Source organism: Sorex fumeus, unplaced genomic scaffold, assembly GCF_029834395.1.
Source record: "Sorex fumeus unplaced genomic scaffold, SorFum_2.1 ptg000093l, whole genome shotgun sequence".
Classification (NCBI taxonomy): domain Eukaryota; kingdom Metazoa; phylum Chordata; class Mammalia; order Eulipotyphla; family Soricidae; genus Sorex; species Sorex fumeus.
The window spans coordinates 5,322,907-5,346,246 of record NW_026606150.1 but is presented as its reverse complement, the minus strand read 5'-3'; the positions used below and the strand labels follow the sequence as shown (position 1 = coordinate 5,346,246).

The 23,340-nt window shown below is 63.5% G+C and overlaps 2 protein-coding genes across 2 annotated transcripts in view; both read right to left on the bottom strand.

Moving 5' to 3' along the window:
* SF3B2 (splicing factor 3b subunit 2) overlaps positions 1–23,340 on the bottom strand; it is a 151,070-nt gene that overhangs the window by 9,152 nt on the left and 118,578 nt on the right. The window lies entirely within an intron of this gene.
* The window catches only part of PACS1 (phosphofurin acidic cluster sorting protein 1), a 112,028-nt gene continuing 97,609 nt past the window's right edge, over positions 8,922–23,340 (bottom strand). Inside the window, exons 5-24 of the mRNA XM_056131989.1 lie at positions 22,594–22,738; positions 22,077–22,168; positions 21,905–21,985; positions 20,880–20,939; positions 20,139–20,299; positions 19,937–20,030; positions 15,337–15,417; positions 14,407–14,522; positions 14,199–14,334; positions 13,568–13,672; positions 13,166–13,272; positions 12,899–13,053; positions 12,706–12,816; positions 12,425–12,527; positions 11,796–11,838; positions 10,818–10,860; positions 10,599–10,734; positions 9,594–9,820; positions 9,203–9,322; positions 8,922–9,113 (exon numbers count right to left, since the gene is read on the bottom strand). Coding sequence (XP_055987964.1) covers positions 8,998–9,113; positions 9,203–9,322; positions 9,594–9,820; positions 10,599–10,734; positions 10,818–10,860; positions 11,796–11,838; positions 12,425–12,527; positions 12,706–12,816; positions 12,899–13,053; positions 13,166–13,272; positions 13,568–13,672; positions 14,199–14,334; positions 14,407–14,522; positions 15,337–15,417; positions 19,937–20,030; positions 20,139–20,299; positions 20,880–20,939; positions 21,905–21,985; positions 22,077–22,168; positions 22,594–22,738 — 2,232 coding nt within the window. The 3' untranslated portion in view covers positions 8,922–8,997. The remainder of the gene's footprint in view (positions 9,114–9,202; positions 9,323–9,593; positions 9,821–10,598; positions 10,735–10,817; positions 10,861–11,795; positions 11,839–12,424; positions 12,528–12,705; positions 12,817–12,898; positions 13,054–13,165; positions 13,273–13,567; positions 13,673–14,198; positions 14,335–14,406; positions 14,523–15,336; positions 15,418–19,936; positions 20,031–20,138; positions 20,300–20,879; positions 20,940–21,904; positions 21,986–22,076; positions 22,169–22,593; positions 22,739–23,340) is intronic.

Here is a 23,340-nt window from a genome sequence, read left to right as displayed (position 1 = left end):
CCCAGCTCTCCCGAGGCTCCCGGTGGGTGCGCACGGCCCCGCCGAGGTGGTGAACCCCGAGCGCACCCCTAGCGTCGCTCGCGCTCCAGCATCAGACCCTTGACATTGACCGACACTAACTAGGGTCGCGCGCGCCCCGTCTTAGCTCGTGGCCACTCGCGGAGGCCCCCCGCTAGCGGGTATCGCTGTCCACCCAGCTGGACTCGCCCGTGGGACCCCAGGCTCATTTGTCTCTTGGGACGGGTCATGCCCTGGGTCAAGCTCCTCCATCCAGGTCGCTGTAGGGAATTGCCGGCTTCTGAGGGTCGGTTCTGGCCCGACTGGAGAGAAGGGGTCCCCCGGGATGGTGGCGGAAACAGAACTCTCCTGGGGGCTGTCACCTCGGGTCTGAAGGGCTCGAGTTTCGAGCACTCTGGGGGTCCTGGGCAGTTTTCCTTCCCTACGCTCCTTCACCCCTCACCCCTTCAACAGTCTCCTGTGTTCTTGGTTTGCAGCTCTTGCTCCATACGACCTGCCCTGCAGCGGTCCAGGAAATGTGCGCTCAGTGTCTTTTGCTCTCACCAAGTCTGTGCGCGTCCAACTCTTGGTTTGCTGCTCCGGGTACCATCTCCCCTGCTTCTAGGCTGACACATCCCTAGTGGGCGCAAGCAGGAACCACCCAGGAACACACCTGAGAGCAAGGCCTGGACCTGGGGTGCTCCTCAGTGTTACCTGACAGAGAGTCCATGCCCTTCGCTCCAGGGGCAGGCTGCTCGCCACATTCCGCTGAGCGACCCCTTTGTGGGGGTCAGGGCTGCTGAGGGTTCCAGCATGCAGAGCTGGTGCTCTCGCCTTTTGAGTGTCCCCTTGGTCCCACCTTTGTTTTTGTAACAACTTATTTTCAGTCTCTCACACAGGGATCTGGGAAAATGTCCCCTAGAATGGCTCCCCAGGGTCCCAGAGTGAATATCCTGGCATCTCTTATTGTTATTTTACTGGGGGTTGGGACTGGGCTTGTTCCTGACCCCTAACTGACAATTTTGGGGGCCCATGAGTGGTGGCAGAGATCAACTCAGGATCAGTCATGTGCAAGACGCATTCCTCCCCTGGTTCAGTAAGACCCGCCCCACCCAGCATCTTGTTTTCAAGCTTCAGTGTGTATGTGGGGTGGGGGGGGGGATTTTAGTGTCTGCTTCTTTTTTTTTTTTCTTTTTGGGTCACACCTGGAGATGCACAGGGGTTATTCCGGGCTCTGCACTCAGGAATCACTTCTGTTCAGGGGACCATTGGCCGCATGCAAGGCAAACGCCCTACCCACTGTGCTATCGCTCCAGCCTCATTCAATACCATTTTACAGCTGAGGAAACTGAGGCCCCAGCGGGGAAGGCAGCTGTGTCCTTCTCTAGAGTGATGTCATCTGTCCCGAGTGAGGGACATGGATTGCATGGAGTGGGGGTGGAGGAACTGAGTCTCACGTACTCTAAAAGGGGCCCACAGTCACCACATACTGTCAAAGGGCAGCTGCCCCAGTGGCTCTGGACATGTGTGCGAGTACACACGCGTGTGTGCATATATGCACATGTACAGGCTGAAGCATCCCACAGAAACACACGACCCAGCTCCTCCTGCTGACAGAGGGACACGTTGCTTTGACTAGCATTTTTCATGATTTTTTTTGGCTTTTGGACCATAACTGGCTGTGCTCAGGGGTCATTCCCAGTGGGCTTAGGGGGCCCCGTGGGCTTCCAGGGGGCGTCCCCTCATCTCACCTGCCCTCTGTGCTCTTTCCAGCTCCAGGCCAGTGTTTTTCCCCTGTTTGCAGCGGTGGCCTCTCCACACCTTATTTCCTTTGTGTCCCAGTGCCAGCCCTGTGCTGGCTGGCCCCTTCGTCTCATGCCCCCCACTGGTGCGACTGTCACCTGTGAACCCCTGGGATACCCTGGGGACAGCACGTTGGGAAACGCTGGCTCTGCCCGGCTCTCCCCCTGCAAATGGAAAAAAACATTTCTCCGTCTCCCTCGGTGAATTTTGCTGGTTTCTGGCTCTGCTTCTCACGAACTCCCTGCAGCTCGGGTGGTTTCTTTGTGATCCTCTTTAGGCGTCTGGCCCGGCTCCCGGGCCGTGGGCAGGTGGCGGGAAGGCGCCCCCCTTTCTCGGGCCCTTATCTAACTCTCAAGGCTGAATCTGCGGGTCCGTCGTTCACTCCAGCCCTTTATCTCGTCAGGAGGATGAGTCCGCGCCTCCCCCAGGGAAGGGAATGTTACTTCTTCCTGCCCGGCTCTGCGCCCCAACAGGCAGCCCGGCGGGCCTCCTGCCAGGCTGAGGGAACAGGGCTCCCCGCCTGAGGGTGACTCAGCTCCACTCTGTCGCCAGGTTTGCTGGGGAAGTCGCTCTTGGTCCCTTTCACATCTGTTGCTCCCCGGGAACGGCTCGGAAGTGCTCACACCCCCAAGCCTCTGTCTCCTTCGACACCGTCGGGGCACCCTGCCAAGTATATCCCCCCTCTCTGCAGGATGCCAGTGGGCGCCTGACTGCTGTGGCCTGCGGGCTCCCTCAAGACCACGTCCCCCTCCCCCACCAGTGAGCAGCGCCCACTTCCCAAGGGGCTGGCATGCTGCGCCTGACTGTGGGTCAGTGATTGCTGCCACTGGGTCCAGACTTGGGTGGGCTCAGGGTTCCAATCCTGGCCAAGACCTGGCAAAGTGGGGCTGGAGCAAGTGACCCGGGTTCAATCCCCAGCATCTCATGTGTCCAAGTGCCACCAGGAGTAATTCCTGAGCGCAGAGCCAGGAATAATTCCCAGAGCATCGCTGGTGTGACCCAAAAAGCAAAAAAAAAAAAGACCTGGCAAAGGGGCTGGAGTGATAGCACAGTGGGTAGGGCATTTGCCTTGCATGCAGCCAACCCAGGTTCGATTCCCAGCATCCCATATGGTCCTCTGAGCACTGCCAGGAGTGATTCCTGAGTGCATGAGCCAGGAGTAATCCCTGTGCATAGCTAGGTGTGACCCAAAAAAGCAAAAAATAAATAAATAAATAAATAAATAAAAAGGGCAGGGGCCGGAGCAGTAGCACAGTGGGTAGGGCATTTGCCTTGCATGCAGCCAACCCAGGTTCGATTCCCAGCATCCCATATGGTCCTCTGAGCACCGCCAGGAGTAACTCCTGAGTGCAGAACCAGGAGTAACCCCTGTGCATTGCTGGATGTGACCCAAAAAGAAAAAAAAAAAAGACCCAGCAAATGTGCAGCCTCTCTTCCTGGGGACCCTTCTGTCTCAGTGGGGAGGGCTTATGGGCCTTGGGGTTCAGTTTAGATGAGTTCAAAGCCGCATGTGTTCCCACTGCCAGCTGAGAGGATGGGGCTGCTCTTAGCTTCGTTTCCTCATCCGTAAAATGGGCTTCCTGGGGCTGGAGGGATCATACCGGGGCCAGGCCTGTGTGCAGCATGTGGTTCCCGGCCCAGCACTCCAACAGTCCCTGAATCCCAACAGGGGCCTCCCTCGAGCACTGAGCCAGGAATAGTCCCCAAGTGCAGCCAGGTGTGGCCCAGACCCCCTCCCTCCGGAAAATGAGGGTTTTGAGGCCCACCTTGTTGGTGCTTTGAGAGAACAGAATGAAACGGCGGAGTTAAGAGCTTCACACTGTGCCTTGAACACAGCAGACAGTGTCACGGGTGATCGATGTTTTTTGCATTTCGGAGTGGAAGCCCGGTGGAAGCCAGACCTGTGCTGCCTCTGCATCCCCGGCCCTGCACCGCCATCAAGTGTGTGGCCAGCCGGCTGGCCAGCTCTGTGCCCACGGGGGTCCCTTGGTGATGGCCCACCCACTCAGGCCAGCTCAGCTCACTGTCCTGTATCTCCCCAATAGCACCTGCCCTTAAGCCAGGGACTGCCCACTCCTCCCTTGGGCAAAGTTCTCAGACTGGGTGGAAGCCAGATTGCAGGGGACAGAGACGGCCCTGCCTGTCTCCAGCGGCCCTTCAGAGTGGCCCTGACCTTCCCTATCTCCTGCCTCTCTCCTGCTGTGGACAATAATGGGGTGTCCGAACTCGCTCTGTCTCTGTGGCTGTAGTGGGGTGTTCTGTCGAAGGTCCTCCCTTGCCCCCGCGCCGAGAGCTGAGAGCCGGGTTGTTGGTGTTTGTACAGGGGCGCCCTCTCGCTCCTGCTTTTTGGCTCTCCCTGCACCCCCAAACCATGGAGGAAGGGGGCTGGGAATCTTTCAAACTTGAAGTCTTTGCCTCCGTCCTTGACCCCTGACCCCTGACACACACCTTGTGGTGCCCGTCTGGATGCTGGCACTCACCAACTGTAGCCACACTGGGGGTTCCAGACAGCAGAGCTTCCAGGACCCTGTGGGGCACAGAAGGGTGGCACTGAGCACCCCCCCCCCAGGCCCCAGCTCTCCCGTCACTGGTTGTGCCATGTCCCTCACCTGGAATATCCTGCAGGTGTCTGGAAGAGGCCACACAGGTGCCACTAACTTTGTACCACCTCTGGGCGTTTTCCCATGACCCCGCGCGACATGCGGCTAGGAGGAGGCCGTCGTCTATCTCTGTTAGGCCCTGGGGATGGGGGTCTGCCCGCGTGCTGGGGGTGGTGGGCAGCAAGAGCTGGTGAGCCCGGTGTGTGCTCATGTGACTGCGAGGGCCGGACAAAGGGCTGATGGGCACCTGCACGCTGGGCCCGGGGCAGCGGGAGCCTCTGTCGGGGGCCGTGCACGGCGCTGCCACATGGAGGAAGAGTCAGCTGGGTGCTGAGTGGAGAACAGTGTGCATGTGTGTGCGTGTGTGCGTGTGTGCCGAGTGCCAGAAAGAATGTGTGTTTGTGTGCGTTGGGGGGCAGGGGGTAGCACAGCGGGTGAGGCGCTCGCCTTGCATGCAGCCAACCAGGGTTTGATCCCTGGTTCTCTGTAGTCCTCTGAACATGGCCAGGAGTGATCCTGAGTGCAGAGGAGGAGGAAACCCTGAGCACTGTGGGTGTGGCCCCCAAACAACAAACAAAACCCCCAAGAAAACCAAACCAAACCGAACCAAAAAAACCTGTGTGTGCGCGCGCGTGTGCGTGTGTGTGCGCGTGTGCGTGCGAGTGCATGAGTGTGGATGTGAGCCTCCATCTGTACATGTGTGCGTGTGTGCTTCTGCCCGTGGCACGGAAGTGGGCCCCTCTGGCTGGGCTGGAAGCTTGGGGTGTCTCAAGGGCACGGAGCGGGGGAGAAAGTGGTGAACTGGGGGAGGCCTGGAGCGACTAAGGATTTAGGAAGTCAGAGGGTTCTGGCATGGAGTCAAGTGCTCACTCCTGGGAGGCAGAAGAGACAAGTTCTAAGGCCCTGGGGTGATGCCGAGGCCTCTGGAGGTAAAGGGCGTGGTTGCTCAGACAAGGAAGTGGCCTCAGCATCCTTAGGGCATAGGCTTCAGTGTCCATGACTCTTAGAGCCGCGAAAAAGGCGAACCTGGAGCTGGCACGGGAGGCTCCAGGCATGGGCTTTCTCCGCCAAAAGCAGCAGAATTGGCATCCTGGGCCCTTTGGGGGAGCTCGTGGAGTGAATCGGTGAGCTCCCTGCTGCCTGGGAGGGCAGGCCCTTGGGGAAAGCTGGCGCTCAGCCTGGCCCCGCAGGCGATGCATGAAGGTGGGTGGCACAGAAACGCCCAGCATAGAGGCTGCAGGAGCCGGGGAAATGGCCAAGCTGTTGGGCACAGGGCTGGCACGCGTGGTGCCCCGGCTCTGCACAGCCCCGCTGGGTCGCCCTGGCAGCATTCCCAGGAGTCTGGCCATGGCCCTTGGTGAGCTCTGTTGGGGCATCACAAAAAGGCGGGGGCGGGGTTCTACATGCCATCGGTCAGCTCTCCCCAAAACTGTCAAGGTCATTAAGAGAAACAAAATTACTCGGAGGGGATCCTGGGATTGGGGGAAAATCAAGGCTTCAAGCTATATGACTTTTTTTTTTCTCTCCTTCAGTTTTTGGGTCACAACTGGCAGTGCTCAGGGCTTCCTCCTGGCTCTGCACTCAGGAGTCACTGCTGGCGGCCTGGGGGACCATATGGGGTATTTGTGATGAACCCAGTCAGCCTCGTGCAAGGCAAGCACCCTGCCATCCCCACTGTGCTATCGCTCCAGCTCCCTAAAACTCCTTTGTTTTTTGAGCAATAGTACAGCCAGGAGGGCATTTGCCTTGCAGGTGGTTTGATCCTAGCATCCCATATTGTCCCCTGAGCACTGGACTGCCTGGAGCAACTTCTATTTTTTTTTTTTTTTTTTGGAGCAACTTCTAAATGCAGAGCCAGGAGTATCCCCTGAGCATCGGCTGGTATGGCCCACAAGCAAAAACAAACAGAAGGAATTGTTTAAAAATAAATAAATAAAACTACTTTGTTTGGGGTCAGTGCTCAGTGGATATTCCTGACTGTGCTCAGCCCTGGCTGTGCTCAGGGGACCAAATGGGGTGTGGAAGGACTTGAACCTGGGCTGGCCACATCTAAGGCGAACGCCCTACCTGCTGGACCATCCCTCTGGCCCCAAGTCTGTTCTAAAGTGACACCCGAAACGAAGTTGCGAGAACTCCGTTTACTACCTGAGCTGCAGAGACTCGTGTCAAAGGTTCCACGTGGCAAAAAGCTCCAAGCAGCCACCCAGGAAACCTGAAAGTCCCTTTAGACTGCAGAGAACTGGGCGTGGCTCCCACACCTGCTCCGCGCCCTTCTCCTCTCCCCAGGCCTCGGGAGGCTGTTTCTGGGCTCCCTGCTGCATCTTGCCTCTTTTTTGGGGGAGTGGGGGGCACACCTGACAGTACTCAGATCCCCTGGCAGGCTCGAGGGACCCTATGGGGATTGAATCGGGGTCAGCTGCATGTAGGGTTGGCCTTGGCTTTTGGCTTTTAGTGGCAGGGTGAGCCCCCGCTCCGCCCCTAGGTCCTGGCGACAACTCAGTGTCCTAGGGGCCAGACCCCCACTCACATGCCAGGGGTCTTCGCTGCTGGGCTAGGCGCCAGAGGGTCCTGGGCAGGACAGAGGCAGCTCCTGTTCTGGAGTTGACACTCGGGGGCTCACCGTGTCCCCAGGCTGAGCAGGGAGAAGTGCTGGTGGGTGGAATAGAGGGGCAGGGTAGGGAGACCCTGAATGCAATGGGGGCCTGAACCGAGGGGAGGAGCAGCGTGTGGCGGGTGTCCCTGCCAAGGACAGGCGGAGAGCTGATGGCCTGGGGCACCTGGTTGGCACTGTCCCGCCCGGCGGTGCTCAGGGGTCACTCCTGGCAGTGCTCAGGAGATCATACGGGATGCTGGGATACTCCCAGGGTGGCCGCGTGCTGAGTGGCCTTGAGCTCTTGTGTTAAGACGCAGGAGGGCAGAAGACCTGCAGGCGGGCACGGGCCAGGGGTGGAGTCCAACCCATTGGGGGCAGCTGGACAAGGGTGGGTCTGAGAGAAGCTGGTGCCAGGTCGGGGTGCGGGGAGCTGGGGTGAGCTGAGCCCTGATCCCACGCCCCAGGCAGGGGGCTGCGGGGGGCAATGAGTAAGGTGGAGGTGGGCAGGGCTGGGTGTGGGTGGGCATGGGCACAGGCCCAGTTCCAGGCCCCCAGACGTGACTGAACACTGGGCCAGGAGCAGCCCTCGAGCCCTGGCGGGTGTGGGCCCTAAAGCAAACCAGAAGGGACACGACACTGGACTTGGCATCTGGCCTCCGATGGCCGCGGGTGGGAAGGGAAGCCTGAGGCATGTTGGGGGCATTGAGAATGGGGGTGGGGGGTAGGCACTCCTCTGCACAGCCCCAGGCCAGCGAGGCTCCCGCTCCCAGTTGAGGCGTGGGGAGGGGGGGGCGGCCCTGTGTGCTCAGGCTCATGTGCTCGCTCGGACCTGCCACACTCTGTCACCTGTTGTGGGCTTGGGGCCAGGGCCAGCGGCCGCTCGGCCACCACCCGCAGGGTCATGCTCTGCAGGCGACGCCTTGAGCTCCCTGGTGCCCCCACAGCTGAGGCGCTTTTTCGGGGGGGGGGGGGGGCCTGGTGACAGGGTCCCGCACCCCCACCCCACAGATAGCTCAGACTGTCAGACTGAGCAGTCTAGTGGTGAGCCCCTGGTGGGCCCGGCGGGGGCCGGGGGGCAGGGGGGCCGTGGCGTTCCCAGCACCTCTGCCCTCTGCTCTGTCTGCCGGGCCGCCCCCAGCCCCCCCAGAGCTGGCCCAGCTGGTCAGCGGTCAGTGAGAGGCGGGAGCTTAGGCTGGCCAGGTGGTAAGAAATCACCAGTTTATTGAATGAAAAACCCCACACCCCCCCTCCCGCCGCCCCTCCCCGCCCCCACCCTTGGGCCCAGGCCGCGGCTGGAGAAGGGCCGGGGGTCTGGGTATGAAGAATGAGAAAAACGTTTTCCAAATGAAGTTCTGGGCCAAACTCGTGGAGGGCTGAGAGGGTGGGGGCCGAGCGCCGGGCAGTGGGCTCAGTCTCTCCACAGGTGCCCCCAAGTCTGGGCGGCCCCTCGCAGCACCCCCGCTCTCTCTGGGGTGGGGGAAGGGGACAACAGGGGGATTCATGGGACAGGCCGGGACAGCCACACGGCACCAGCCGGGAGGGCCGCGCGGAGACCGAGAGACATTCACGGGGTGGGGGTGCGCTGAGGAGTCGTGCACAGGGACGGGGAGCCCCTTGGCCCAGAAACGCGGCATCACCATGAGACAACGGCCTGGGCGGGGGTGGGGGGTGCTGCCATGGTGACCGGGGGGAGCAGGGCTGGGGATGCCGGAGTCCCGGTCCCTTGCGTGGGGAGCGCGGGCAACTCCCTGGGCCTCCCTGTTGGGTGCCCACACTGTCCTCACCCAACAGGACAACCAGTGCCGTGGGGGTCTGGCAGGGACAGCTTTCCCCCGGCTCAATTCCAGCCGTGCCCAGCAGAGCAGAGGCCTGGGAGGGCGGGGGCGGGAGGCAGGGGGCTGCACCCTGTGGCAGTGTCCTTCACGATGGGAGGGAGAGGCGGGCCTGGCCTCCCCTGCCCTTGCCGAGGCGGATGGCAGTGCCAGGAGGGAGTGGCCGGGCGCCTCAGGTGGCCTTGCCACCACTGAACAGTCCCACGGGGAAGTGCTTGACATGGGTGGGCCACTGGGCGGCCAGCTGGAAGAACTTGATGTCGCTCCACTCGACCCCGTCAATGGACACTGAGGGAGGTGAGGGGGGCCGGGGGTGAGCCCCTGGCCGGGTCCCCCCACGCTCCCCCACCCCCGCCCAGCCCCGCCCGGCGCCGCACCTCGGAGCATGGTCTGCTGCTGCTTGGCCGAGCAGATGAGGCGGCTGATGCCCCCGATGACCTGGCTCTTCGAGTCCAGCTCCCGCTCGCGGGGCCGCTTGCTCAGGAAGATGGTGGGCACTGGACAGGAAGTAGGGCCGTCATGGGCGCGCCCCACCCGCCCCCCGTGGGCGTGGGTGCTCTGCAGAGAGCCAATCCCACCCCTGCCCTGAGGATCGGGGCCTGTGTCCCGGCTCTGACTCAGCCCTGGCGAACACCCGCTTTCCCCGAGGCACGAGGAGCTGGGCACAGGGACCCCAAGTCTCCACGGCCTGGAAAGGGGCCTGGGGGCCTGGCTCTGGCCTGGCGCGGGGGTTCCCGCTCGCGCCCTGCATCCCCGGAGGGCACTCGCCTTTCTTGTTCTTCTCCTTGGTGACCACGGTCATGGCCATGGTCCCCGAGAGCTGGGCCTCCCCGCCATGCGGCAGCCGGGAGACCTGCACGGAGCGGAAGACGCTCTTGAGGGTGTTCTTGGAGCTGGCGTCCCTCTTGTCGCCTTCCCGCCGCCGCTCCCCGGGGTGGCCCAGCCAGTAGTCCACCTGGAGGCCGATCACGTCGCCGTAGGGGCTGTTGGGGCTCCTGGGGGGGGGGGGGGAGAGGCAGAACTGTCGTCGGAGGTGGTGGCTCAGGGGCCCCCTGCTCTCCCTCAGTCCCAGCACTTCTGGCTCAGGGTAATTTTAGCTGCCGGCGGGAAGGGGCTGTTTCTCCAGCAGGCGTCAGACACAAAAGGTACACGGCTCCCGAGGCGGCTGCCACTTCCGGGGAGGGGAGGGGGGCGGAGGGCAGGGCTGGTGTCCCCAGAGTGTCCCCGGGGTGACCCGGCTGTCCTGGCCATTCCAGGGACGGGAGCCAAAAGCTCTGGGTTTCCCAGCGACGGTGACAGTCGCCGTGGGGCTGGGACAGCCCCTGCCCTGGCCACCTCTGGAGAGGGCAGAGGACAGACAGCAGAGGGCAGCTACCAGCAGGAGGAAGGGGCGCAGGGGGCTCTGTCCTGGCCCTGACCTGTGGCCTGCCCCCTCACCCCTGCCCTGGGGCTGTTCCTGGGGGCAACGCTTGGACCCTACGGTTCCTCTGCCTGGCCCCTCCCCTGTGGCTAGTGCCCGGCTGAGCCTCCATGACACGCGTGTTCCCTGTATGCAGCCGCGTGACCCGTGGAGGGAGTGACTCCCCCAAGCCTCTGGGTGCCTGGTGGCGCGTCCGGCTTTTGCAAGAGGGTCTCAGCCTGTAGCTCGGCTGGCCCAGACCCTCAAGGTTCCAGGGTGCTCCCCCCGCGCCCCACCCCAAGGAGGCATCGAGGTTTCCCTCGCTCTCCCGCCCACGCCGCAGTGGCCCCGATGCAGGGGTGTGGGGGCCTCACCCCACCACGGCGAGGGCGCTGCTCATGGACGGCGAGGACGGAGGGGTGGCCGTGGCGTCCCGGCTCAGACCCGAGCTGGACGGTGGCGATGTGGAGGGCACGGTCAGGCTGACCACAGGCACGTCGTCCCCGTCACCTGCAGGGACACAGGGACCCCAGCCTCAGCGGCGGGGAGACCCCCCTCCCCCGTGGGTCCCCCAACCCGGGGCCCGGGCTCACCTGTCGTGGAGGGGGAGTCCTCAACCAGCCCCACCTTCACCACCTAGGGCGAGAGACGGGGAGCCCTTGAGGTGGACTCACGGCCTTCAGCCCTGCCCCACCTCCAGGGCAAACCCCAGCTCAGGGCACCCGCTAGACAGACAGCAGGACACGTGCAGCCACTGCCTCCTTCCTTCCGGGCGGCTGGGGAAGGAAGCTGGGGCGGATCCCGCGGGCGTGGCCGGCCCGAGTCTTGCGCTGGGGTGAGCCGAGGACACGGACACCAGCCCCCATCCACCCCCTCCAGATCCTGGAATTGAGGGCCGTGACAGGTAGGGGTCCAGGGCCCCCGCCCCCCACTGCAAGGATCCTGGGTTCCCCGTAAGGGATTCTGCTCAGGACAGAGGGGACCCCAGGGGCACAGCGAGAGGCAGGGCCGGGGCGTGCAGGGCGTGCCCCGAGAACTGAGCTGCTCTTCCTGCGGTGCCCCCCCCCATCCTCCTCGAGGCCCTTCCCACACCTCGACGTGAACACCTCCCCCCACCCCCTTCTTCTTGGACACCCCCGCGTGGCCAGTGTTCGGTCTGAACGGTGATCTTTCTCTGGCGAGGGCAGGGGACAGTCACCACCTGCAGGGCCATGAGGCTGTCAAGCCCCAGCCCCGCAGATTAATCCCTGCAGCCCCCCGGAGCACACTGGAGGGCACGGCTGGGTCTCTCACATGGTGGGCGACTGACCCGAGCACAGGACAGGGACCCCGGGAGCCAACGGACAGACATGAAGGCCTCACCCCGGAGACCGGCTCAGTCTCTGCTCTGGGGCTGCCTTCCCGTGGGCCCCGCGCAGAGGGAGTGAGGACCCTTCCCCTCAGCAGCCTTGCTTCTTCTGGGGTCCTAGAACCTGTGCACGGGCCCCCTCTGCAGCGGGACACCTCCAGGCCTCTGGGGACCGGCCTGTCACGGGTGGGGCGCATGCGTGGGGGGAGGGGCCAGTACTCACGCCAATGAAGGGGATGAACTTCTGGTAGGAGTCTTCGTCGGGGCTGTGGGCAGAGACAGGCGGCACGGGAAGCTTTACAGAGCACCTGCTGGGGCCACCCTGGGGTGCCCTGCCAGCTGTGCGTCCCCACTCTGCACCCCGCACCTCTACTCCCCATTTGGACTTCAGTCCCGGGGGCGCCTGTGCGATGGCAGGTGGGGAGGGAGATCCTGGGGCGAAACCTCGCAGGCAGCGTGTAAAATCCCAGCTCAGGCCGGGGACAGGCGCAGACACCTCACGCCCTGCACTGCCGACTGCAGCCCTGCACGGCCCCAAACCATGTTTTTTTCTTTTTTCTTTTGTTTGTTTTTGGGTCACACCTGGCGATGCTCAGGGCTGACTCCTGACTCTGCCCTCAGGAATCGCTCCTGGCCACGTTTGGGGGACCACACGGGATGCCGGGGATCGAACCCAGGTCGGCCGCGTGCAAGGCAAACGGCCTCCCTGCTGTGCTATTGCTCTGGCCCCTCCCCACAAAAGATTTAAGCTCAGCAGGGTTCCACGGAGGGCGACTGGGTGGGGACACGGAACACAGGCTGAAGGCAAAGCCAACTCACACCACCGCACACCACCGGGGGACCCCAACTTACAACTTATGCCTGCACGTGAGCATGGCCTCAGCGACGGGGAGCTGGTGGGTGACACCCGCCCCGTTGACGTATTGCATCACCCGGCCCACCACGTCCAGTTGCTCTGCAGAAAGGGGAGCAATTTGGCCCCGATCCCAGCAGGAGAGGCGCCAGGAGGGGGGGCGCTGCACCCCCGGGCCCTGGAGGCCCCCTCCCCCGAGTCCCCTCCCTCTTGATTCCTGGGCATCGACCCCCAGCTCTGCAGGCCCTCGCCCGCACCCGGGTCTCCATGGGGGCCCCACCTGACACGGGAGGCTCCGAGCGGCTGAACAGGTCCCGCCAGCCCGAGTCCAGGAAGGTGCTGCTGTACCGACTGTCCACGGAGCCCAAGTACTTGGCCACGGGGTGGGAGCCTGGCGGGTGGGCAGGAGGCGTGAGGAGGGGAGGGCAGCCCTGCCCTGGTGTCCCGGGACTCCCGCCCCCGGCAGCCCCTACCGAGGGGCACGATGAGGAAGCGCATGTAGTTGAGCCAGTCCGAGGTCTTGCTGGCCAGGGACTTGACGAAGAAGCGGAGGATGGCGCTCAGGTAGCTCTGACTGCCCACCGCCGCCACCTTCACGGGCCGGGGCATGGACGAGTTGCAGTTGCAGCTGGGGAGAAGGGGTGCCGTGTCAGAAGGCCCCTTTTGCCCCCGGTGCCCCGGAATCCCCCAGCCCACAGCAGGTGCTGGCCCCAGGCAGAGGGGGCAGCCGGGCGCCTTACTAGCGCTGGATCCGGGTGAGCAGGGCGGCCAGCACGGCCTGGACCTCCACGGTGGAGCAGGTGCACACCACGGGCTTGCGCTGGGCCTGCAGCAGCTCGGCCACGTACTGTGGACGGGAGAAGGGGCGCCGTGAGGCCACGCCGTGGGGGCCAGTCCCACAGGAAGCCCCTATCCTGGACCCCAGGGCAGAGCTGGGCACAAGCGCCAGGAGTCAGCTGGGTGCGGAGGCCGCGTGTGGGTGGGGCTGGGCACGGGGAAGGGGCTTCTGTCCCCCCAGTTGCTCTGGAGGAATCAGGCGGTCACCCTCCTCAGTCAGGTGGGAGATAGCCTGACTGCGGACTGGGGCTGGGGCTGACGCTTCTGTGGGCAACTCCCCAGGTGCCGCCTCCCCTGGCCTGTACCTGGCCCTGCCAGTCAGTGGTGTTGACCAGGATGACCGTTTCCGGGAGGGCCGCATCCGACACCAGGATCTGGTTCAGCTGGTCGTAGACGACCTTCCGGGGGATCTGCGGGGACAGTCTGCTGGGTCGCAGCCCATGGGGAGGGAGGGTGGGCGGGCGGCTGAGGCTGGAGCGGGGGCGACGAGCGAGGGGGGGCATGAGAGCAGGGGCGATGAACGAAGAGGGGCGACAAGCGAGGGGGGCATGATCCCGCCGAGCGTGTGTGTGTGTGTGTGTGTGTGTGTGTGTGTGTGTGTGCAGGGCCAGCCAATGAGGCCTTCGGGAGGGCTGAGCCGGCAGTGCTCCTCCCGGAGGCCACACGTGGTGGTGGGGGTGGGGGTGGGCTCTGCAGGGAGCATTTGTTTCAGTTCTCAGAAAGGGTTCAGGGGACAGATGCAGTGCCGGGGACCAACCAGGGGTGTCCCTGTGCCAGGCAAGCGGCCTTCCCGCTGCTCTCTGCCCACGGTGGGGGGAGGGGGGGACTCTGAAGCCTACTGGGGCTAGGAGGGACCGGTGGGGGTGGGGGCGTGGCCGGGGCCGGTGGGGGCGTGGCCAGAGTGGGGCGGGGCGAGCTGCCCGAAGGGGCGGGCACCTGCGCGGTGTGGCCCAGGTCCGGGGAGCGCTCGCTGTCGGAGCTGTTGGTGCGCTCGCTCAGGGGCTTGGAGAGCTGGCGCTCGCGCAGCGGGGTGCTCCTCTTCTGCCGGGGCGTGTGCACCCCCTCCACTTTGCTGAGGGCACAGGAGGGCGGTCAGGGCCCCGCGGGGGCGCCTCCGACCCCTCACTCCCCGCCCGCCGCACACCTGGGGGACGCGGAGCCCTGCAGGTCGGCCCGGCTGGACTTCATGGGCGTCTTCACTTTCTCGGGCACCGCCAGGCTGGTGCTCCCGTCTCCGAACAAGTCCTGCTCCGTGACATCCTGTCGCCGAGGTGGGGGGGGGGCGGGCAAGGACGGCTCAGGGCACGGGGTCACCCCCATCCTGAACCCCTCACTAGCCGCCCGCCACCGCTATTTGCCCAGACGGCTGGTGGGGGCATCCTTGTCGCCAGCACCCGAGGGAGGAGACTGCGGGGGACCCCACGGGGCGGGCGCAGTGTGTGGCGTGAGCGTGTGGGAGTGGGCAAGGTGCTGGCGTTGTACTGAGCCGAGCGGCCGCGTGGGGCCGGACAGCGGCTGGGAATAGAGCCGCAGGTGGCCTGGTGCCTGGTGTCCCGTCAACGCAGCATTATTTACTACAGGACACGCGAGCCTGAAATAGTTCTTCCTTGGCGTCCATTCAACCACAGAAGGTGCCACTCGGAGCTGGTGCTCAGCTCCCCAGATGGTGCTCGGCAGAGCGCCCTGCCTCCTCCCGCCCCCACGGCCGCTGGCATCTCCTGGGAGGGCTCGCTCAGGCACTCCCCACCCTCCCTGCACCCCGGACCTCCCTGCATCCTGGCACTGCCAGTGTCAGCATATATGTAACCACCACCAGGTAAACGGGTGACACTCGTGGCACTGAGCCGAGCCCCAGGTCCCTTTGCGAGAGTCCAGCCACCATGCCTGGGCCCCTCTAAGCTGCCGTCACTGGCGGGACTCCAGGAGACAGGGGTGGGCCCGCCCTGCAGGAGGAACTTGGGGTGCCCCGGGCAGGGCTGGGGACAGGCACCAGACCCAGATTTCCCAGGAGACAGATGGAGTGAAACTGCCAGGGCGGCCCCCAGGCCTGCTGCGTTCCGGCCCCAAGGCGTACCAGAGTGTCTGTCTCCGTCAAACTGTCGTCTTGGTTTTTAATCCAAGCGGATTTGACTTTTTCTAAAGCAGCCATTTCCATCTGCAAAAATTAGAATAATTAGTCATCACCAACGAGCATCCCCAGCAGTCTGGTTTGTGCTCTGGGTCCAACAGGAGGGCGCTTCCTTGGACTGCAGACCTCCTAAAGCCCGGGCGTCCTTCCCTGGGGCCAGATTCTCCCTCCAACTCCCCCTCCCTCCCTCCCTTCCTTGCCTTCCTTCCTTCCTTTCCTTTCCTCCTTCCTTCCCTCCCTCCCTTTCTTTTCTTTTCTTTTTTTTGCTTTTTGGGTCACACCCAGCAATGCTCAGGGTTACTCCTGGCTCTGCACTCTTGGAGGTGCTCAGGGGACCATGTGGAATGCCAGGGACTGAACCTAGGTCAGTCATGTGCAAGGCAAACACCCTACCCGCTATACTATTGCTCCAGCCCCGGGTCAGTTATTTCTGTAGCCGTCAAGTTAGTAATAGTGAGATGCAGCCCCTCAAGCCGGCCTCATCTGGGATGGGAGAAGGTTTAGAGCACCAGGCTCTGCTCCCAGCACCCTGAAACCCAGACCTGGGGAACAGATAGCCAGGCCGCCTCAGGCTCTCCGAAACTGCCGAGAAACAAGAACTAAGAGCTCAGGGTCAGGGCCGGAGTGATGAGGCAGTGTGGAGGGTTGCTGGCCTTGCATGTGGCGGACCTGGGTTCGATCCCCGGCATCCCATCTGGTCCCCTGAGCACAGCCAGAAATGATCCCTGAGTATGGAGCCAGGAGTAAGCCCTGAGCACTATCAGGTGTGCCCCCCCCCCGCCCCAAACAGACAGACAGAAAAAGCTCAGGGCTTTGCTTCTAAGTCAAAAGGAGTAAGAGGTAGCTGGTAGCTTTTCACTCACTAGAAACCCTCCAACAAAAAAACACTGTGAAGACCCCCACAGATGAGCCGTGAGCTGAACTGACTCCCCCTTTTTTTTCTTTTTGGGTCACACCTGGCGATGCTCAGGGGTTACTCCTGGCTCATGCACTCAGGAATTACTCCTGGCAGTGCTCGGGGGACCATATGGGATGCTGGGAATCGAACCTGGGTCGGCCATGTTGGCTGTGTGCAAGGCAAACGCCCTACCCGCTGCGCTATGGCTCCAGTCCCCTGAACTGACTCCCCTTTGGCGCCTCAGACTCATCAGCATTTTCATGCGTGTGGAACGTTTACTTTGCAGAGGCCACGATCTTCCCCGTGTGCCAATACTGCTTGGCTGGGGCGTAGTGGGGGGTGGGGGGGTGGAGAGGGGTTAGTCACAGCGGAAACAGGGTGTCAGGAGAGCTGAACCCCCACTTCCTCCCACTCCCTCCCATCCTTGGAAAAACCTAAGCGTGTCCAGAATGGCGCTGGATCGAGGGGCACAGACACACGGCAGCCCGGTGGGTGAGACACACCCGGCGCTCCCACCACAACGTGGTATCACCTGCATGGGGGTTAGGAGGGGAGCACTGTTGGGGGCAGAACTGCGAGGTGGGAGGTGGGTGGCGCATACCTGGCTTCTACCCTGGGCACCAGCAGCCTGTCCCCAACATGAGACAACCAGATAACCCCTGCCCTAACTCTGCAGGCTGAGCCCAACACAGGCTCACTTGTGTCACCCGGATCCCAGGACCCTGGCCCAGCGCAAGCTCACCCGCCTGAGTACTTGTTGGGAAGGGCCAGTGTGATGGGACAGTGGGTGGGTGCATGCCCTCATGACTGTCCAACTCAGGCCCAGCACCAGACAGAGCCCCTGAGCACTGCCAGGAGTGATCCCCGAGCACCGCTGGCTGTGTCCCCCAAAACAAGACAAAGCAAGGCCAGTGTGTGCTGAGTGTACCCATGTGGAGATGTCCCGTCAAATTTAAGGTGGCCAATGATGCCGCTGCGTCGGAAATAGCTGAGCGCAGAATCAGATGAGCACAGAGACTGGAGCAATAGCACAGCAGCTAGGGCGTTTGCCTTGCATGTGGCCGACCCGGGTTCGATTCCCAGCATCCCATATGGTTCCCTGAGGCACCACCAGGAGTGATTCCTGAGTGCAAATCCAGGAGTAACCCCTGAGCATCACTGGTGTGACCCAAAAAGCAGAAAAAGAAAAAAGAATCAGATGAGCCCAAAGGGCGCAGGGGTAGGGGGCAATGATGCCCCCCGCTGGGGAGCTTTGGGGAGAGGGGGTCGCAGCTGCTGCGAACTGGGTGGCCACTGCAGTACTGCTTCCGCTGTAGGACGGTCCACCAGGAGGTGCTGGAGGGGCCCTGCTGGCTACTTCCTGACCCTCCCCACACCCCATCAATGCCGGCTGGGGCACACGCTCAGACAGGCAGGAAGGACTGGTCTGACCCAGGCCCTGGAGCCCCTCGCTGTACCTGGGGGAGGGGGTGTGTGTGACAGTGGGTGTGCTCAAGGGGGGGGGGGCGCGCTCCTGCGTGAGTCTGTTGCGGGCAGGAGAGGGGTTAATACTTCTGACTCTCCATCTCTGAGGCTCAGAGCTGCAGCGGGCAGGCAGCTCCGCCGGTCCCCTCCCTGGCGGGGCTATTGTTATCCAGAGCTCTGCTCTAAATCCGGGTGCCACTGTGCGCCCCAGGCTCACCACGGCAATCATCCACCATCAGCAGAAATCCCTCTGCCGCTAACAATCAGCTGCAGCCTCCAACATTCCGGGGAACAAAAAGGAAGGCTTGGCCGAACCGCCACATGCGAGGGGGGCGGGGGACAGAGCTGGCCGCAGGTGCGGGCGGCCCACAGCCGGCCCGTGGCCCCCTGTCCCCGTGGCGTCCCGGCTCCTTCTCTGCGGGTGAGCACGGCTGGGCTCAGCGGCTCCCGAAGGACCTTCCAGACGGAAGGATTCCAGAGTCCCACACCCACACGCCAGCATGCGGGCTCTTCAGAATAGAACCCACCCGCCGGGCTCGCAGAAAAGGCAGTACCTGCTGGATCCGGGGCCCGAGGGAGCAGATCCAAGGCCACTGGGGTCCAACCTCCCACCCGCGTCAGCTCTCCAAGTCTCTGTGGACCCTCCCTGGCCCCCAGCATCTGTATTTTGTCGACGGGGAAGGGAATGGGGTGAGTGTGGAGGCAGAAGCCAGGCTAGACTCAGCAAGCTGCCTCCAGGTCAGTGCTCCAGGTCAGTGCTCTCACCCCAGTGCTCACCTGGTCCACAGGGACCCTCAGACTGCCATAGTTTGTTATTTATTAATTGTGGTGCTGGGGCTCAGACCTGGGCCCTTCAAGGCCCACGGCAAGTCACAGCTGCACAAATCCTGCCACCTGACTGTGCTCAGGGCTTACTCCTGGCTCAGTGCTCAGACAACATTGTGGTGGGGCTTGAAGACCCATAAGGGGTGTCAGGGACCGACCCTGGGTTGGCTGTATGCAAAGCAAGCGCCCTACCCACTGTACTACCTCTCTGGCCCCAACTACCGTAATGTAAAGTTGATAATTCACTGCTTTTGTGTCTGTGGTGTTAGGGATGGACTCCAAGCCCCCTCACTGGAGGCCTTCACCCGACTCGGTCTCCAATTCACACTCAACCTCAGAAACCAGGCCCGCGACCCTCGGGCACAATGCACTGCTGGACTCTCTCAGGTGGAGACCTGAGCAGAAGCTACTGCTGGCCGGGCCGAGGGGCGCCCCTTCCCACATGGCCCAGCTCCCTCTGGGCCCTCTCTCTGCATGCCCCAGGGTGCCCCCTAGGCCTAAGCACACAGGGTGGGCCAGGGGCAGCTCTGGGGCATGTCCTGGAGGTGGGTGTCTGTCTCACCCCCTGTTCCTCATTCACTTGGGGTGTGGAATCTGGGCCCCGGTGAGGCTGCACCTGAACTGGGATGACGTGGAAGACAGCTCCCCCTGGTGGCAGCAGGTGGCCAGGCAGCCTGTGAGTGGCTTGGGCGGGGGAGCAGCCCGCCTCCCTGCCTCCCCCCCATCATTCCACCCCAAGGAGGATCTCAGGCAGCACAGGGTGGGGTTGGGGTCCCGAGGCTAATGCGGCAAGAATAGGGGGAGCTCTGGAAAAGAAACGGGACTTTGGGCAGGAACTGGCCCGGGGTCAAGTGCCAGCTTTTCCTGCCTGGGTATCTGGGACCTTGGCTACAGCCAGGCCAGCCCAGTGGGGACACGCGGGGTCCAGGGCCTTTTTTTTTTTTTTTTTCTTTTTGAGTCACACCTGGCTAGATTAAGGTCACTCCTGGCTCTGCACTCAGGAGTTACTCCTGGCAGTGCTCGGGGGACCCTATGGGATGCCGGGGATCGAACCTGGGTTGGCCGCATGCAAGGCAAACGCCCTCCCCGCTGAACGATCGTTCCAGCCCCAATTCTAAACCCTTGGAGGGAAGAGTCCCTTAAGGACAACGCCTAAGTCCTGCCTCCTGAACAGCCGTGGGCGGCATCCCGGCTTCTGCCGGTACAGACTCACAGCGGCCAGAGGCCACCAGGAGCCGACTCAGGGAACAACCTCCCCCGCACACACTGCGGTTTGGGCTGAGGAGAGCACATGACACCTGCCCGGGGCTGGCTCCGACCCTGGCTGGCCCGGGCCCGCCTGTCCCTGGTCTCGCTCACCGGGCTGGGGGTGTCTTTGCCGAGGCTGCCCTTGCTGTTAAGGCTGCCGATCTCCGTCTGCGAGCTGGACTGAGACATCCCCTCGAAGAAGGGCCTGAGCAGAGGAGCGGGGTTGGGGTCAGGGCCAATGGGCTGGCATGGCTGCCCCGGGAGCACCACTGCCCGCAGGAGCACGGCCGCCCCCGCCCCCCGCGGGCCCTACTTGAGCTTGGGCTTGGGGGTGCTGAGGATGCTCTCGGTCTCCTCCATCTCGGGGCCGCTGTCGCTGGGGTTGTACATCTCCAGGCTGTCGTACAGCTCGTCCAAGTCTTCCTCCACCTCCCGGATCTGCTCCCGCGACACGTGCTCCAGCCCGAAGCCCACCTGCGCCGAAATGCAAACCTCGGCCAAGGGTCGGGAGCCTCTGTGTCTGCTCCTGTCGGACCCTCAGGCAGGCCTGGGGAGGCCTCGCGGGTGGACACTCTGAGCCTGGGGGCCGTGGACAATGGCCAAGAGCTCATAGCCTCCTTGAGAACGAGGCAAACAAGCGAGACAGCCGTGATGGCAAGTTAGGCTCCATCCTGGCCCCCGACAGACAGGGCCGTCTCCGGCCACCCAAGCTGACCGCGAGGACACGGCTCCCCACAGAAGCGGCAGAATGGACATGGGCCAGTGACCGTGGCGGTGCCAGGGCTGGAGCTGCTCGCTGGAGGGGTGGCCGGAGCCCCATCTCGGAGACCAGAACGACATTAGAGTGGGCAGGGCACTCGGACAACCCAGATTCTCTCCCCAGCGCCCCATATGGTCTCCTGGGCCGAGTCAGGCCACCGTGTGTGGCCCCCAAGCAAGAAACCCCACAGTATCTCCCAGACTGCGTGACATCCTCCCGGTTCTCCTCACGGCCCGGGCTGGCCTCCAGCCGACCCTCAGCACAGGCTAGAAGGCGCCCCGGGAGCGGCCGTACCTCATCCGACACCTTGAAGCGCTTCAGGAGGGCCACAAACTTCTGCTTGATGTTGGGTTGCTGCGGGAGAAGTGAGACGGGCATTGCCATCAGGGCCAGCGCCCCCCCCCCCCCCGATGCTGGGCGGGGACCCAAGGACCAGGAGGCAAGGCCGCTCCCACCACGACACGAGCCACGGGAGAGCGGCGGGTGCTGCCCGTGTCTGTGTTAGGCCTACAGGCGGCAGCCTCGGCCCCCTGCCCGACACCCACCTTCAGGAGGGCACTGGACAGCGGGGGCCGCGGGTGGTCCCTCTCCCTCCTTCAGCTGCCAACCCCCCCCCCCCATGGTAGCCCCTCACTCCTGCTCAGGGGCTTGCCACCCCACCCCTGCACCCGGCCCTTCTGCAAACACGTCTGTGCCTGGACTCTGGGCTCCCCGACGCTGGGCAGCCCTGCTCGCGCCCTACGGCTAATGCAGGCCAGACTGTTCTCTCAGGGCTAAAGGGGCTGGTGCTGGTCACGCCCCGAGGGTGATGCATGAAGTCCAAGGACACCTCAGAGGAAACCCACGGGGCCAGGGCAGGGCCACCAGTCAAGGAGCAGCTGCGGTCTCCCAGCCCGCGGCACTGTGCTCCCGACCTTGTGGACCAGAGCACGGTGAGACGGTGGCTGTTGTTGCTGGAGCCCGAGGACGCGTGGGGATGGCAGGCCCCTGGGTTCTGGCCCACCTCTGGGCGGGAGAGAATCAGGCGCGTTGGGCAAAGGGAGGTTCCCTCTTTGGCCCGGGAACCATGGGCCAGGTCATGCTGACACTCACGAGGGGCCTGGCATGAGTGCCCACACGGGACAGACACCCAGGTCACAGGGACTCTCCTGAACCCACAGCTTCAGGCCTGCAGGCACGGCCAGGGAGCCGGGCATGACCCCCAGCACTGCTGGGCACGCCCCGACAGCAAACCCGGCGAAAACCCAGCCCCAGGCACTGGCCGATAGCTCCCTGGACAGTCGAAAGTGGGGCCCTGCACCCCTGGCCGCCTGGCGCACCCTGGTGATGGCGGAGGTGGAGGCGAGTTTCCTCCGCGTCTTCTTGACTTTGCGCAGATCCTCATCTTCATAGAACAGGTCCTGGGGAAGGGAGGGGCGGGGATTGGGTTGGGGGTGCCGGCAGGCGGGGGCCGGCCTCTCCCCGCCCCCCCACCATCCCGGGCCCAGGTACCTGCCCGTGCAGCGGGTCGTCACTGCCCTCCTGCTCCGAGGAGAAGCTCTCCTCCTCCTCTTCGGAGTAATTGTCGATGTCGGGAGAGCGGTCTGCAGGGAGACGCGTGAGCCCCTGGTCAGCTCAGGTGCGGCGCAATGTGTGTGTGTATTCTGGGGTGTATATGTGTGTGTTGGGGTGTTGTGTTTGTGTACACTGTGTGCTGGTGTGTACGTGTGCATCTGGTACGTGTGTGTTGGTGCGCGCGTGTGTGTGTGCTGGTATGTGCTGGGGTGTGTGTGTTGGTCTGTTGCTGCATGTGTGTTTTGATACGTGTGCTGGGGTGTGTATGTGTTGGGGTGTGTGTTGGTGCATGTGTGTTGGAGTTGGAGTGTGTTGGTGCGTTTGTATGTTGGTGTGTGTGTTGGTGCTGGTGTGTGTGTGTGTGTGTTTGTGTTGGGGGGCAGCTGCGCAGTGTTGGCAGTGGGGGGCACTTGCTCCCACTGGGGTGGGCGGAGGCGAGGGCCGTGTCCCCTACCTGAGAGCTTGGACTTGATGCCCTCGTGGTCGATGGGCTGGCTGGACAGGGAGTAGATCTTGATCTCGGCCACGGGCACGGACACGTCCTTGACGTTGCTGTGCAGGCCCAGCACCAGGGCGCCCTCGTTTGGGTGCTGCATCACCTGGCGGGGAGGGGCTGTGCTTACGGGGCACCTGTGGCCGCCCGCCCCCTCCCCGCCCCAAATGCCAACGGCCACCTCTCGGCCACCCTCCAGATGCTGTCCTGGGCCGCCCCTGCCTGCGAAGCCGCACTGAACAGGAGGCCTGGAGCCGAGGGGTGCGGAAAAGGGACCCTGGGGGGCGGGGAGGGGGCGGGCCGCTGGTCTCCATCCTATGCCTGCACGCCCGGAGAGGACAGGGCCGGTGGACCCCGCGCACACCCCATTCTCCAAGGCCACGGCCATGCGGGAAGAAGCTCTGAGCTGACGGAGCCCCCTCCTCCCTGCTAGGACCGCGGCGGGAAGAGGCCCGGGACAAGGGCCTGCGGTGGGCTGCAGAGAGCGGGTGTATGCCTGGAGATGCCAGCTCCACCTGCGGGCGCCTCGCTGCGGGGTTCGAGATGCTCCGCCACGTGAAAGGACACTCAAGAGCATGGGTGAAGGTTATGGGGGAATCTGGATTTCGGGGACGCGCCGTGTTACTCAGGGTCTACTTCAGGCTCTACACTCAGGGGTCGTTCCTGGAGGGGCCGAGGTACCGGATACGATGCCGGGGGACTGAACTG